The sequence below is a fragment of the Brassica napus genome, chromosome C3 (assembly GCF_020379485.1).
Source record: "Brassica napus cultivar Da-Ae chromosome C3, Da-Ae, whole genome shotgun sequence".
NCBI lineage: Eukaryota > Viridiplantae > Streptophyta > Magnoliopsida > Brassicales > Brassicaceae > Brassica > Brassica napus.
This window is the reverse complement of record NC_063446.1, coordinates 31738039-31753471: the sequence shown is the minus strand read 5'-3', so window position 1 is coordinate 31753471 and position 15433 is coordinate 31738039. Positions and strand designations below refer to the sequence as shown.

Here is a 15433-nt window from a genome sequence, read left to right as displayed (position 1 = left end):
CAATTTTACTTTTAATTTCATATTTTCGAATTTAAATTTCAGAAATTTTATTTTTTCAAAAAAATTAATATTTTTTACATTTCGAGGAAATTAATTATATTTTTCACTACATCGATCGATGCGTTTTTGAACAAAAACGCATCGATCGATCCGTTTTTTTAAAAAAATATAGCGAGGGACATTTCCCTCGGAATTTTCCGAGGGACAACTCCCTCGGAAAATTCCGAGGAACGGATCCCTCGGAATATACCGAGGGAACAGTTCCTCGGAATAAACCGAGGAAAAAGTCCGTCGGTATACTCCTATCGATCGATGTATATATGTCCAAACACGCATCGATCGATGAACTTCCGAGGAATTATCCCGACGAAGTTCTACCTCGGTATATTCCGAGGACTTTTCCGACAAACAAGGGATCCTCGGAATTTCCTCGGAAATTTATTTCCTCGGAATTCCGTCGGAAAATTCCGAGGGATTTCAGAGGAAAAAAGAAATTCCGAGGAATTATTTCCGACGACGTATTTCGTCGGAATTGCGTCGGAATAACGATATTCCGACGAAATTCCGACGATTTTTTCCCTCAGAATCCTTGATGTTTTCTTGTAGTGCAAAGTGGTCCGAAAATTTCTAAACATACGAATCTTTGTGCGTGAAATATAAAGTGACGTGACAGTTTAAACTATTTTAATTGGTTGATTTAATTAAACGACGTGGCATGCCTCTCCATTGAGTATATCTTCCTTTTAATATTGTTAGATGTATAATCGGCATTTGAGGACTACAAATCTCTGGGAAACAATAAAACACGACGCTTGTGAGCATCCAAAATCCGCAGAGTACATGTTCGTTTTTCATTAAGCTACATTTTAAAAATATTAATTATCTCTAGTGTGGTTACTTAATCACTTAGAGTTAGAAGTCGACGCGTGTCTTATATTTTTTTTTATCATCAATCCACTATTCGTTGATTTGAGATTTCACATAACGTTGAAATGCTGACTCACTCTTAAATTTTTGGGAAAATTGTTTTTCGAAACAAAAAAAATGATAACTATGTCTTTTTACACTAATCTCATATATTTTATGTCCAATTAAGCTAATTATTTTCAAAATGGTAATAATGCCCTTAAAATTATATTTTTTAAATATAATAAATAATGGATTCGATCAAGCGGGATCGATCGATCCGAAATTACAAAGTCGAACGGATCGATCGATCCTGATCATTATGCAGAACAAAAAAAACGCGGAGCACATAATGATCGACCTAGTCTATTTCACTCGATCAGCAAAGGTCGATTTCATACAGATCGACTGATCTCGAATTATAGACCGATCGATCCCGTGCCAGGTAAGTATTCCAAATCGATTTTCTGGTTTTCTTCGGTGATATCCGGTTTGATTCCCACTTCGTTTGAACCGACCAAACACGATTTCAACTCTTTAAACTTGATTTCTTTGGGATAAAACCCATAATTTCTCATCTCCTTCACGAACAAGGGGGGAGAAAATCAAAGTTTCAAGTTCATAAACCCTAACTCACTCAATTTCACATTGATTTAGTAGAAATAATGTGAAAATTTTGTGAACAATCAATAGAATATAGAAGACGGCGTGAGAAGAAAGTTACCACGTTTTTTTTCGTTTTCTTTTAAACCGATTTTTTCAAAATATGAAAGTGAATATTCTCAAATATTTTGTTTCCATATTTCTAGGAACTGATTTTTTATCCGTAGAATACAACTAATTTGTAGAAATCGGTTTCTACAGGTTTTTAGAATTATAGTAATGTGTAGATTTTGATTTCTACATGTTTTAGATTTACAGTAAATCTGTAGAAGTCGGTTTCTACGTGTTTTAGATTTATATTAATGTGTAGATTTTGATTTCTAAAGATTTTAGATCGGTAGGTTATGCGCGGAATGTGTATTCTAAATATTTTTAGAATACTCTTATTTACGTAGATAACATATTCTAAACATTGTAGATTCAATGAAAAAAATGTATTTCGTTTTCTACTTCGTTTAGAACAGAATCTGAAAATTATGATTTAAACATTTTTAGAACTGAAAAAATACCACTAAGTTCATATATGTATTTTATCAATAGTTACTATTTTTCCAATTTTTTCTGTCTGTAAAACTTTTTATTCAATTTATTTTCAAAAATATTAAAGGGTATTATAGATAAAAATGACACAAAATAGATATTAGTCTAAAAGAACATAGTTATCATTTTTTTGCTCTAAAAAAACAATTTTCCCTAATTTTTTTTGAAAAGTAAAGATATTTATGCTCCTTCTCCTATTTTTCTTTTGTAGTCTTTTAATATCATACCTAGGGTTAGACACAAATTGGTATTCGATTTTTAAAAGTATTTGTGATTCATTTTATTTGTCCCGATAGATAATTTTATAATTTAATTTACTTTGTCACCCGTCTATATTTTGGTGCCTAAAAATCCAGTAATATATGTATTTTTAATCGGATAGTTAATTCGATTTACAAAAAATTTAAAATAAAATTTAAAACTAAAATTTAATGAAAGAAAAATATCTCATTATAAAAATATAAAATATCATCTTTTAAAATTTTAATAACTAAACAATAATGTTATCAAATAAGAGCATTATAAATTTTATATAGGTAAAAATAATTATAATATATATAATTATCTATATTGCATATATATACTTATGTTGGATTGAATCGGATATTCATCTTTTAAAATTTTAATATTTGTGTTTTCATTCTTTTAACGAATATATAATATGATTATTTGATTTTATCCATAAATTATGAATATTCAAATTTCGTTTTAAATCGAAACAAATAACCTGATCAAATTAAATTTCTGGATATTTTTCCACCCTTAATAAAAACAGAGAAATAGTACGGAAAGTTAGACAAACATAAACCACAAAGAATGAATAATGGTCAACTCTGAACCTACAAAGCAGAGATGCAAAGGTTGATGATGACACATTGAGACACTTCACTATTCACAGCTTTGATTCGAGTCTTTCGTATGATCAAAAGGACTTCCCGCACAACTTGAACAAAGGAAGACGGGTGTCAACACAATTGGTGATAACTCGAACAACAAAACCTGGCATCCTCCGTAAAGACGAACCCACTTCTCATATTTGCGACAGATGTACATGATCGATTACACATGTTCAAAAATGATGAATGAACGAGACCCGCAAATACCATATAACTTCAAGACAGAGAAATTCATCAAACACTGAAGTTGACAACAAATATCTATTAAAAAAAACCAAATAAAAGCTCGCTTTCGAGTTAAAGAAAGGATACTTAACCAAGACGAGAAATTTAGTCCAACCAAGGGAATCAAAATCCAAAAAGGGAAATCTAAAGCTCTACCACCTCTACATGCGAAAATTGAATCTAAGACCAAAAAACAAAGCATGAAACAATAGAAAGATAATTCAATGCCTCAAAACTGACAAGAAACCACATGCAACAAAAACCAATATAGAGGTTTGCCTAGAAGAGAAGCTTCAACTACACCATCAAAACCACCATAAAGAGGGGACATAGTGAAACAAGTATTGTCCGAAGCCAAAGCACATGATATGAGTTCCGGACATGCATCTATGGTTGATCTCGAAATTGATTACCGCATTACGGCTATCTTAAAACACCATAAAGTGCCAAGCCCAAATAAGTTAAAACCCAAGAGTACCCAGCCCAAATTCCTTTACTTGGTTCTCAATCAAAATGAGACAAGTATGCTTACTCCAGCGGCATCTGTCCCTGGACGTCTATTAAATTAAAGATGTTTGCGTCCCACGTGCCATAAACTCTAAACCAAAATAATAATTAAAAAAAAAACTCAGACTCAGAGAAAACAATGGTTAACAAGTTGTTGTTGCTTCTTCCCCTTGTGTTGATTTTGCATGCTTATTCAGAAGGATCTACCGTCAGATATCTTCCTGGTTTCCGAGGCCCTCTTCCTTTCGAGCTCGAAACCGGGTTCTGTCCATCCTTATCAGGCATCACCATCTCATTTCCACACTAGTCTTATAAAAATAATGAATGAATCTATGTTCTGATTTTTTTTGGACTTATGTCATTCCGGTACATAGGTGTTGGTGAGGCAGAGTAAGAACATGTTATAGGGAAACTATGACATTAAAAGCAGCATACCATACCATAAGAATAACAGCGTCCAAGGATATTGATCTCTCATCTTCAGGTCGGTCGTCTACAACAACTATTCTTTAATCTTCTGTTAAGGTTTTCATTGGCATGATGTTTCTGGTGAAACAGTGGTGATCACGACATGCTTGTCCCTTTCCTTGCAACTCAAGACTGGATAAGATCACTAAACTATTCCATTATTGACCACTGGAGGCCATGGATGGTTCACAATCAAGTCGCTGCTGTATTTTGTCATTTTCATCACAGAAACATGTGTAGTAGTTTCAAAAAAAAACATATATGTGAAGATCATCAATTTGTTTTCATTGTAGATACACAAGAACTTATGCCAATAAGCTGACATTTGACACTGTGAAAGCAAGTTTACGTTTTTCTTATTACCTAAATGAAAAATTTATAGGTGGGAGAGTTTCTCATTTTTTGTTGGTTTGGTTTATAGGGCGGCGGGCACACGATAGAGTGTAAACCAGATGAGAACTACTTTATGTTTCAAGAGATGGGTTAGTGGCCAACCTCTTTAACAGCCTATCAGCGCTTTGATAACAAAAAAAAACAGTGCAAAATCTTGATGTAATGTATCTTTGTAACTGAGCCCATGGTATCAAGATGTATAGAGGTTGAGCCTCCAACCTTAATAACACAAGAAAACCTTTATACATGTCTAGGTTTCTTAACATGGTATTAGAGTTGATTATCCACCAATTGATAACTCGAAAGAAAGCTCAATTCCAATGAGATAATTAGAAAATAACATTATTTCATAATAGATATGATGAATTATGTCGAGATTAATGATTAAAAACCATTATCTCAAACGAGGATGTTGGAAAAAAATATCTGACATCAAAAAGATAAGAGGAACTTAATTAACATATTCGGAACATAGGTCAATCCACTTAGCATTTCTCAAAATCCATTTTTGGATGCATTTCATACACTGGAATTGTGATATTACATTACCTGCCCAAACAGAAGTATCTTACAAGAAGAAGTCAAGAACATGTTGCTGATGTTATGAAACAGGTGATAGGCTAGAACCTTACAAACATTACAAATAGTTGGTGTTCTTGTTTCACTGATTTGGATTAAGAGAAGGAAAAGCTGGAATAGACCGTAATATCAGCTTCCGGCCATTACTTCTCTTCCCTAGGATTGAGCCCGGTTCCGAGGGGCCAATGTGAGCAGGAGAGACTCTCTTGCTGTTGGGAGAGTTTGCCTTAATAGGGGAAGTGTTGAGAATATCAGGCATAATCTCTGTTTTGTCTTCTGTCACCGTTTCAAGCGACTTCTTCTCATTCATTGACTGTGTTACATCACAATCTGGCTTTCTAAATGAGGAAGACCCCGCGCCGAGGAAAAACTGAGTCGGAGGCAGCTTGTTCCTAGACAAAAATGGCTGATGAACCACCAAATTTCTACAAATAAAACACACACAAAATCAGGAGCTGTCTTGTTTGTTTGTCTCTTGAAATTTACCTGTATGGTGGCAGTGGTGTTGATGGTTGTGGGTTCTGCTCGACTTCTTTCGAGTTTTGTTGGATTTTTTCTGTTCTCTTCTCATATGTTTCGTGATCATCCTCTTGTTTGCTCTCCATGATGGTATGTAAATACGCTGAGATTGTAATCATGTCAAACCATAAAGACTTTGGGATAAAATTTTTATTGAAAATGCTGAAGCTAAAAGAAACTAACCATCTTTTCTTCCGAATGCATTCTTACATCCTTCACATCTACAGTTTATGGAACATCCAACTCCGCTCTATAAAGATCATCAGGAACAAAGTTATCTGAATCAGACCATTGAAGAAGATAACCTACTCAGATGAATAGAGAGGATGGAAGAAAAACCTGATAGCATTCACAGTATTTCTTCAGACAGTTTGACTTCTTGCAGTTGCAGCCTCGTTTGTGTCGTGCAGACGCTGGAGTTTTACTTGCATCATCCTGCACAAGATTACAATTTCATCCCTCAGATAAATAGAAGACAGAGAGAGAAAGAGGAAAAAGAAAATGGAGTAGAGAGCTCTTACGCTAGTGTCCATGATGGAAGAATCAGAGTTTCTGATGACTTTAGGAGCAAACGCAAGTGGATTTCTGGACTCAATCTGTTTACGGGTGGCCAAGACAGTGTCTTCATGGATAGGTTTGTTGAAGCAATCAACACATGAGCATGGCTCTATGCAATAAACCCCAGCAGCAAAGCATTCACAGTAACTGCAGACAGAAAAGAAAAGAAAACAGTTAACTACTTCAAGCCAATTTAAAGAGGAGCTAAGAGAGTATACAGCTTACAGCTTCAAACACTTTGACTTTTTGCAGTTGCATCTCTTACATGATGACTCTCCCTCTCCACCTTCAAGAACTTGCTTCTTTTTCTGAAAGCTGTCCGGAATCAACTCTTCGAACACCAATGCTTTGGGAGCTTCTTCCCCAGGCTGGCTCTCTGCTTGGTCCAAAGTTTCTGGCACGGTGTCTTGGGAGTGAACCGGAGTGATAGAGCCTGAGAAAGTGTTTTGAACCTCTTCAGATGATGAATACTCATGCGTGATGCTGATCTTAGTGTTACTTGAGGCCATTGCAATGGCGTTTAGATGGAGACCAATACCAGGAACAACACATTTGGAGGAAGAAGATTCTGGCTTATTGTTGTCACACACAGTTTGCTGATCGTCATCCTTCTTCCGCTTCCCTGGCACCTCAAAGTCTAGACAGCGTCTTCGCATGCTACCACGGTGCACGTTAGAGACAAGCTTACCACAGACAAACACAGCACACGAAAATAACTATTTTTAGAGACGGTGATTAATCAAGAAAACATATGAACTTTGAAATGTATTTTTCACCTGATTGGGAACTACTGCTAAAGGCTCATTATCATTGCTTGATCCATTGGCTGGAATGATATCATGGTGCTTGACACCAGCGAAGAAACGTCTCTCAGAGCTAGATATTTTATCAACAAGGCATGTAAAAGCCTCTGAGTCATTGGGAGACCGAAACACTAGAAGCTCAGCTGCTGCATCTGCCATCAAACGTCTAGAGTCAGGAGTGCCATTCTCTTCTTCCTGAGAATCAGGAATCTTCTGGAGTCTATTCATAGACGAGCCATTGTTGTCTTCTCCTAAAGGAGGATCAGATGGAGGTAGGAGTGTTTGGGTGACAATATCTTCACCGTGATGAGGAGGACTTTGGCCGTCAGAGCTGAGGATCTGTGGCAGCTCACAAGAAGTTTCAGTGTCTTCTTCTTCATCATCTTCCAGAGTAGCATCTTTGTTTAGATCCACCTCACGGTCTTCTTTAGAAACAGATCCATCTCCTAAGGCCTTTGAACGATCAACAGAGTGCTGACTGCAACGAAAGATACACAACTGTTACATATACTGAAGAAAAAAAACAGAAAAAATAGAAGAGAATGTTGACTTTATTATTTACCATCTGAAGAATCTGGACTCTCGGTGGAAATTGGGGTGGGGAGAGGCGAAGACAGGAGGAGGGGATGTGAAACTGAGAGAGCTAAACGTCTGAGCACTGGAGAAGGATTTGACTGGCTCAAAGGGAGAGAGATTGTTAATGAAGTTGAACACTGGAGAGTCCTGCAGCATTCAGAGTCAAGTTCAAAACTTGGAATCAAAAAAAAAAAACTAAAAATCTAGAGGAGATCAATTTGCAGACCACAACATACACTTCAGAACAAGTTTGGTTAATTTCACACTGAGCTCGAATAAATTGAAGAGAAAAGAAACCTCGAATTTGGATTTTGGAGTTGGGGTTTCGATCTTGGAGGCAGGCTCCTTCTGAGAATTCTCATTGTCCATTTTCCACGCAGCTATTTACATAAACATTGCGTCAAAGCAGACAGAGACAATCTAAGCTAGGGTTATTTGATGCATTTCGAACAAAAAGACCGCGCCTGTGCGGAAACAGTGTTGAAGAAGATGGACCACAGTGGACAAAAGAAAAAGAAAAATGTTATACAAGTCCACTAAACGACGTCACTCTTTTTTTTTTTTTTTTTTTTTTTTTTAATTATTGACTTTTGGATCTTTACGCTCCACTTTGGCCCATCATCCCTTACACATTGAGGGGCAAGAAATTTATTTACTTGAATTTCGGTTGATCATATTAAAAACATGGACTTTTATACTAGTTTTCTTGTGTTTGTGTTTCTGGTTTTTGGTGCTACCATACTATTTTGTATAAATAATAATTATCTAATAAATTTTACTTCGATGATGTAAGAGTCAAATAATTTGGATATTATGTATGTAAGTATTTAGAATAGTCACATTTTAAATAGATAATAACAATATTATATAAAAAAAATTATTGGAAATTTATAAAATAGTTTAACTATAAAATTTTACAGATTTGGCTAGCATGGAAATGGTGTAAAGGTTGTTTGCTCAAGAGTTTATTTTAAGATTTGTCTGCCTAATTCTTCAAAATATAATTTCAAAAATACTGTGTACAGTGGATTTAGAACAGTTTGGAAACACATAACTTTCCGCTATAAAATATAATTTCTTCATTGTTCATAGAAAATATTAATTTTCCATTTACAATGTGTGATAGTACATATAAATATATTTAAAACCAGTCGAAAATTGCTAAATCAAATAAGTTAAACTAGCTAAGATCTGCGCTTTGCGCGGAATAAATATTGGGGATGATTGGTAAGTGCTGTACCTTTATATTTTTTGCTGTAGAATTTAATTTGTAGATTTATTTGCTGTAGTTTTCCTTGCTGTAGATTTCTAAAGCACTAATTTTTTGCTCTGGAAATAAAGCTCTCTACAGCCATATTTTGATTTTGCAGAGATTTTTTTGCTGTGAGATTTTTAAGGAAAGCAAAGCTCGATTGGTTGACATATATAGCTGTACACTAAATTTTGACTGTCCAGAGCATCTACAGCCCCAACCAATCATCCCCATTATATATATAAATTATTGTATGTATTTTATGTTCTTACATATTATAAGATAATAAATATATATTGAATAATTAAAAGTCAATAACTATTACATATATAGTTAAATTGGTGCGAACGTATAAATCAATTTTATTAATCCAAACAATTTTTTAAAAATTTGATATGATATATAATTAAATTTAAATGATATTAACATACATAGTATATTTTTAATATTAATGTCTATTAAATGATGCTTTCTACTCATATGTTATTTTTATCATGTGTATCTTTAATAGCAAAAACTTTAAATTATTGATAACAAAATTTTCATTGTGGGATTAATAATTTTAGTAATTTATAATTTAAAAAAATTTATCAATGTTAGTTCAAAACTTTTATCAAAAAAAATTATTCAAAGTAAATTTTGAAACTAAAATATTTATTTATTCAATATGGTTTATAGTTTAATTTAGAATGATATATATACATATATATTTTAAATCTTAATGATTAATTAAATTAGACTTTTACTTATATGATTTTGTAATCATTTGTATTTTGTCATAACACAAATTTTAAACCATAGATCGTAAAATTTGAATGTGAGACTTTTAACAGTTTTACTAATTTATAGTCGTTTTTTAAAATTCAAAATATAACATATACAGAAAAATCTAAATTTTTATAATATGGTTATTGTGATTTTTTAAAATTATTTTAATAGTTTAAAATTAAACAAATTTGATAAGATACATTATTTTTTTTATCAGACCTTTATTATTCAAAATCATTAATTGTCATATATACTTTAGCCGCATTAGATAATTCCGTAATCTTTATTTAAGGAAATAATAAATGACATTAATAATGAATTTATGGTTAGTTTAATAAAAAGCTTATTATATAATTAGATGGACCAACCTATTTCTCTAATAATTCTAAAAATCATCCTAGTGATTTTTAAAAAGAAGTTGTAATGTTTAACAAACATTATACAAAAATTATGACACGTGGTTACAAAAAAAAGTCGTAATGTTTAACAAATAATATATAGAGGATTAAATAACCTTTGGAAATTAAACAACCTTTGCTAAATCAAACCAATCAAAACTACTTAACATCTGTTGTAAAGGATAAACTAAACAATCTTTGGAGAACCAAACGAAATTTGCTATCACTAAACTACTAGAAACGTTTTGTGTATGTTGTTGCTGTGTGAGGTTAAACAGCCAACTAGATGTTGACATCAAAAACAGTTTCAAAGAACATTTTTAATGGTGTGGAGCGAAAGAAGGAAAAGTTGGAATTGACAGTAACAGTTTCCTCTCACCATTTCTTCTCCTTGGAGTCAACTCTGGTGAATCAAGATGAGGCAGAGAAACCCTTTTGCTGTTGGGAGACACTGCATTGATGTTAGTTATCGGGGACTGGATTAGATTCTCAATATCCTCTATGATTTTCTCAGTCCTTGAATGGGACAACAAACTCGTGCCTTGTTTTCTGAAAGATTGGCTCTCGTACAAGGAAGATCCAGAAGCTCCATGAAGATGCTGAGACTGTTGAGGAAGCAGCATGTTGTTGGATGAGATGGGAAGTTGAGCCAATGGTTGTCTGAATAAGAAAACAAAGGTTAAATAGAGAAAAATCAGGAGCTGTCTAAATCACCACACAATGATTGTTTTTAAGATTGTTCTTCTTACCTTAATAGCATTGGTGTTGAAGGTGGAAGTGGAACATACCTAACCAACTCGTTGTTCTGTTGTGTTTTCCATGTTTCGCTGACATCATCTTGTTTGATATCCATGCCAACAAATGAAGACACTGCAGAGATTATGAAATTTGTAACCATGTCAAATAAAAAGACCAAGAGACTTGAGATACATACAACAAAGTTATGAAGGATAGAACAAAAAGACTAACCATCTTTTTTGCCAAATGCATTCTTACATCCTTCACATCTACAGTTTATGGAACAACCAACTCCACTCTATTATGATCATTAGTGACAAATGTATCAGAATCAATTCTTACAAAGATATGACATGGAGTTTTAATGATGATACCTGATAGCATTCACAATATTTCTTCACACAGTTTGATTTCCTGCAGTTGCAACCTCTTTTGTGCCGCACTGACGCTGGAGTTTTGCTTGCATCAACACCAGCTTCCATGATGGAAGAATCAGTATTTCTAATGACTTTAGGAGCAAAGGCAATTGGATTCCGGGATTCAATCTGTTTGCGAGTAGCTAAAACAATGTCTTCATGGATTGGTTTGTTGTAGCAATCTACACATGAACATGACTCTAGGCAATAAACTCCAGCAGCAAAGCATTCACAGTAACTGCAGCAGAGAAACATTCAAAAGAGATTTAATAACAAGATATTTAAAGCTACTTCAAGCAAGCTAATAAAGATTAAAGAGGATTTGGGATATAAATTCAGCTTACAGTTTCAAACATTTGGATTTCTTGCAGTGGCACCGTTTACATGCTGACTCTCCTTCTCCTGCTTGTCCAGACTTAAGTCTGCACGTTTTAGTGCCAAAAGATGGTTAAGCTTTTACTATAAATCTTTTTGTCCAAGTCTTATGTAAAGACATACCTTTTTTTCTTTGGACTGCTTTGATTCATTTCTACTAAAGCTAAAGAAGACTTTTGAACCTCTTCTACTACACTTTGTCCTGCAGCTTCCCCGGTTTCATTTTCAAATTTTTGCAAACCGGCTTTAATGTTTCCGGATAATGAGTACTCATTACCAACATTGATGTCCTTAAAGGACATTGCAAAGGCGTTAAGATGCAGAACAGTGCTAGGTGGTACTACACAACTCGATGAAGATTTTTCTGACGTTTGCTTGTAAGGCATCTCAAAGTCTAGAAGGCGTCTTCTTACTCCACGGTGAAGAGACTGTCACACACACACAGACACACACGAAAGAGAATAATTTCAGAGAAATAATGATCAATCAAGAACCAAAGCTTTAAGTAATATTCTCAATTTTTCTTACTCACATCTGCCAACTCTTTGCTGTTTGAAACAGGCTCCAGTCTTGGCTTTGTACCGCCACATGAACGTCTTTTGGAGTCTGATGATGCCGGCAAGAAGCATCTATCAGCCTCCGAATCATTCAGTGTATCATAAATCAACATTTCAGGAGTATCCGGAAACTGAGTTTCCCAGTCTGGAGTATCACTTTTCCGCTTGACATTGCCGTCACACATTCTCTGCAGATCTGTCTCACCATCTCCGCAAGAACCATCATTGGCAGCAGCTCTACGAGGAGGAGTAGATATGCAGTCATTCTTGAGTATTTCTGGCGGTATGGTTTCAAGTAAAGCTTCTTCTACTAACTCTTTGGAAGGGTCGGAGAAGTAAGTATGACTGCAAAACGAAAACATATTCCAAATAAGAAGAGAGGAGGAAGAAGAGAAGAGGAGGTAACTTTTGAGTAATGACCTTTTGAAACGAGATCCTTTGTGAGGGGGAGTGTAGACAGAAGGACTGAGAGAGCCAAAGGTTTGAGCGATTGGGATTAATCTGACAGGTTTGATTGGAGATAGGTTGTTTATGTAGTTGAACACTGGAGAGTTCTGCATCTCCTCACATAAACTTTGATGTCAGAAACACACAAAAAAATAAACAATGCATCACATAAACATAATTTTTTAGTATTGACAAAAACAAAACAAAACAAAAGCAGGAAAGCTTGACTTTGAGTTTAGAAACTGGAGTCCCATTCTGGATTATAGTTTTTTGCGGCGTCTCCATTTCTAAACAATCAATCGCTCATCGTTTCTGCATGCACTCTCTTATATGGTTTCTGCACTTTTTTTCTCTCTACTAGAGGGGAGAGAGAGAGGCAGGAAGATGATGAGGAATAGTCCAAACCAAGTCCAACAGAGGTCACACACAACTACAAAAGTTGCTATTTATCCCCCAACAAAGTAACTGACTTCACCTTAATCTTTGCTTGATTTTCTTTTTTCTTTTTACATTGTTTTGGAGGATAAAAATAAGTAACAGCAAGTGTAAATTGCCGTTCATTCCTTGATTTTTTCTGTTTTTATTTGCAATGAAATGATCATATCAACAATGATTTGGTAAGATTCATATGGAATTTGGGTTTATCACATCATTTGTCATTTTTATGTTCTTTTATAGTAATCATCTCAATTATAAATATTTTAATTTTTTAAAATAAATCCAATAAAATCTAAATATAATAAAATTTTATTTAGATAATTTCAAACGCGATATTCCACAAAATTTATCCCTGTAAAATATTATTTCATAAATTTTCATTTTACAAATGTTATATTATTTTATAGTTTAGTTAAACATTCCGCTGTTATACCATGTTTCTCATTAAAAAAAAAACTCTTTTTGGTCGAATTCTCATCAAAAAACTTCAGGTCCATAAATAACAGATTGGCAGAGTACACGTTGGAAAACTGAGCGGAAGGGAATACGTTACGGATTAGTAAAACTTACTATGCTTTTAACCTGGGGATTTATAATTAATACGGTAAATCTGTTAATCAAGAGAAAGAACTAATGAGTAATCATGACACTTAAATTGAAAATTGATTGGTCAACTATTCGTAGTAGTTGTGAAAATCTTGTTAATGTAACATTCGAGAAAATCAACCCTCTTAAATTGCATAGAATAATAATATATCGATGAAAATCCATACTATCCAAACCTTATATAAACACTTAATGTTTTTTTTGAAAAAAATAAGGGTTAAATCCGGATCTATTAAAAACACATATCTAATTCCCCGGGTGGAGGTATAGCCTACGGATAGATTCTCTAATGGGCATTCAAATGAGCCGAAAACAATAGCCCATATTCGTGTGGCCAGCGGGGTTCGAACCAGGATTCGCCGTATTGAATTTATTTCCCTCAAGCACCACTGGACTATCAATAACGAAAAAAAGAACATAGTTGCTTACCCAAACTTAGTTTTCTACATATTTGGAGAAAACAAAATTCTCATCCTTCATTATTGATCGATGTGATACTATAAATGTGATACTATATAGTTTAAATCAAATTGCAGCTTCATCTAGATGGATCGCTCTGATGAGCAAACAAACATCAATTTATTATCATCAACTGATAGTAAGTGTACCAGTAGTGTATCAATGGAATATTTTATTTGCTGGCTCAGTTGTGGACTGATATGTTTATTTACCAAGTATTTTACTAGAATACGTCTATTTTCATTTACGCAGTATACAATATAATTTATAAAAAAAAAATAGTTTCAAGTTAGACCGGTTCAAAATATGACACAAGTCGATAAGATAATAAAATAATATTTTTTTAGAAAATTTTATGTAAATATATAGTTCCATTAAATTTATAACTTAATAATTTATATGTATACATTTTATATAATACAAATAAATCATTATATTGTTTGTTTTATATTCATAGTAAAATTATCTTTATATTTTCCTAACACTTAATTTATTTTTATGAGACTTAGTAAAATTATATCTAAAATCGCATTTAAATTCTATGAAATATATTTTATATACACTAAATAATAAAATAAAAGTGATATGAATAATAAATTTCAAAGAATTTAAATAATAAAAAGTAATTTTTTTGTAAATTAATAACTCTATAAATTAATAAAGTATCATAGTCCTAATATTATTTATTTATAGAGTTTTTACTGTACATAGAGGTAGCTAGATATGATAAAATAAATTTTAAACATCATTTAAAAAAACAATCCCACAATTCACTAAGACTATTTTCATTTTTGATCAAATACAAATATTAGAGGACTATATACTTCGTTTCCTTTTTTGAGTACATTAAAGGGGAAAAAGTTCGAAGTAAAGGAAGCCTAAAAAGTAAAGTAAAACTAATAAACATAGTCTTTAGGGTGAGATTTTTAGCGTAATATAAGAGACGTCACTTAGCTTTTAACTAAGAAAAACTAAAAAATGTCTCTTTATGACGGTTCTTAGTTTTTCTTAGTTAAAACTAAGAGACATTTCTTATATTGAGCTAAGAATTTCATCCTAAAAGACTTGCATTAATCATGGTCTTACTGAAAAAAAGAAAGAAAAGTTAAAAGGGAAACTGTTTCTTTGCGTGTCTATATAAAAAAAAAACTGGTTCATGGTAAAAGAAATTTAAATCCTAATTGCTACTTCGAAAGTCTTTGAGTAGTTTTCCTTTGGCCTTGAAATCACAGGAGAAACGATGATGATATCTGATATCTCGCAGGATCTGATAGAGGAAATACTCTCTAGGTTCTAGCCGCATCTTGGAAACGACTACGATCAACTTGCAAACTATGGAACGATTT

At 33.4% G+C, this 15433-nt stretch overlaps 2 protein-coding genes and 1 long non-coding RNA gene across 5 annotated transcripts; 1 reads left to right on the top strand and 2 right to left on the bottom strand.

The window, feature by feature from the left end:
- The first annotated feature begins 4106 nt into the window (after positions 1 to 4106).
- On the top strand, positions 4107 to 4561 carry LOC106423503. Its single transcript, XR_001284674.2, has 2 exons — positions 4107 to 4221; positions 4296 to 4561. It is a non-coding gene; the product is annotated as an uncharacterized LOC106423503 (long non-coding RNA).
- Positions 4562 to 5089: 528 nt separating this feature from the next.
- LOC106423441 (CRC domain-containing protein TSO1) lies at positions 5090 to 8173 on the bottom strand. 3 transcript variants are annotated; one of them, XM_013864216.3, is made up of 10 exons: positions 7931 to 8173; positions 7620 to 7780; positions 7031 to 7535; positions 6793 to 6937; positions 6480 to 6687; positions 6218 to 6401; positions 6036 to 6131; positions 5880 to 5946; positions 5664 to 5799; positions 5090 to 5602 (listed from the first exon to the last, which is right to left on the bottom strand). In XM_013864216.3, the coding sequence occupies exons 1-10, from the start codon at positions 8000 to 8002 to the stop codon at positions 5260 to 5262; spliced, it is 1917 nt and encodes a 638-aa protein (XP_013719670.1). In that variant the 5' UTR covers positions 8003 to 8173; the 3' UTR covers positions 5090 to 5259. The 3 variants fall into 3 exon arrangements, with proteins under 3 accessions (XP_013719670.1, XP_013719668.1, XP_013719669.1); XM_013864214.3 differs by having other exon boundaries at positions 6480 to 6937; XM_013864215.3 differs by having other exon boundaries at positions 5090 to 5569; positions 6480 to 6937.
- A 1950-nt stretch (positions 8174 to 10123) lies between these two features.
- Positions 10124 to 14337, bottom strand: LOC106423494 (protein tesmin/TSO1-like CXC 3). The gene is made up of 8 exons (XM_048753253.1): positions 12813 to 14337; positions 12113 to 12691; positions 11704 to 12008; positions 11550 to 11627; positions 11164 to 11443; positions 11021 to 11087; positions 10801 to 10921; positions 10124 to 10711 (listed from the first exon to the last, which is right to left on the bottom strand). The coding sequence occupies exons 1-8, from the start codon at positions 12867 to 12869 to the stop codon at positions 10372 to 10374; spliced, it is 1827 nt and encodes a 608-aa protein (XP_048609210.1). The 5' UTR covers positions 12870 to 14337; the 3' UTR covers positions 10124 to 10371.
- Positions 14338 to 15433: the final 1096 nt, after the last annotated feature.

Coding starts and splice junctions, on each gene's coding strand:
- LOC106423441 (XM_013864214.3), bottom strand. CDS start 8,002: ATGGACAATGAGAATTCTCAGAAGGAGCCTGCCTCCAAGATCGAAACC. Junction 7,781..7,930: donor CTCCAAAATCCAAATTCGAG/GTTTCTTTTCTC, acceptor TGAATGCTGCAG/GACTCTCCAGTGTTCAACTT. Junction 6,938..7,030: donor TAGCAGTAGTTCCCAATCAG/GTGAAAAATACA, acceptor GTCTGTGGTAAG/CTTGTCTCTAACGTGCACCG.
- LOC106423494 (XM_048753253.1), bottom strand. CDS start 12,869: ATGGAGACGCCGCAAAAAACTATAATCCAGAATGGGACTCCAGTTTCT. Junction 12,692..12,812: donor CTCCAGTTTCTAAACTCAAA/GTCAAGCTTTCC, acceptor GAGGAGATGCAG/AACTCTCCAGTGTTCAACTA. Junction 11,088..11,163: donor AATATTGTGAATGCTATCAG/GTATCATCATTA, acceptor TGATCATAATAG/AGTGGAGTTGGTTGTTCCAT.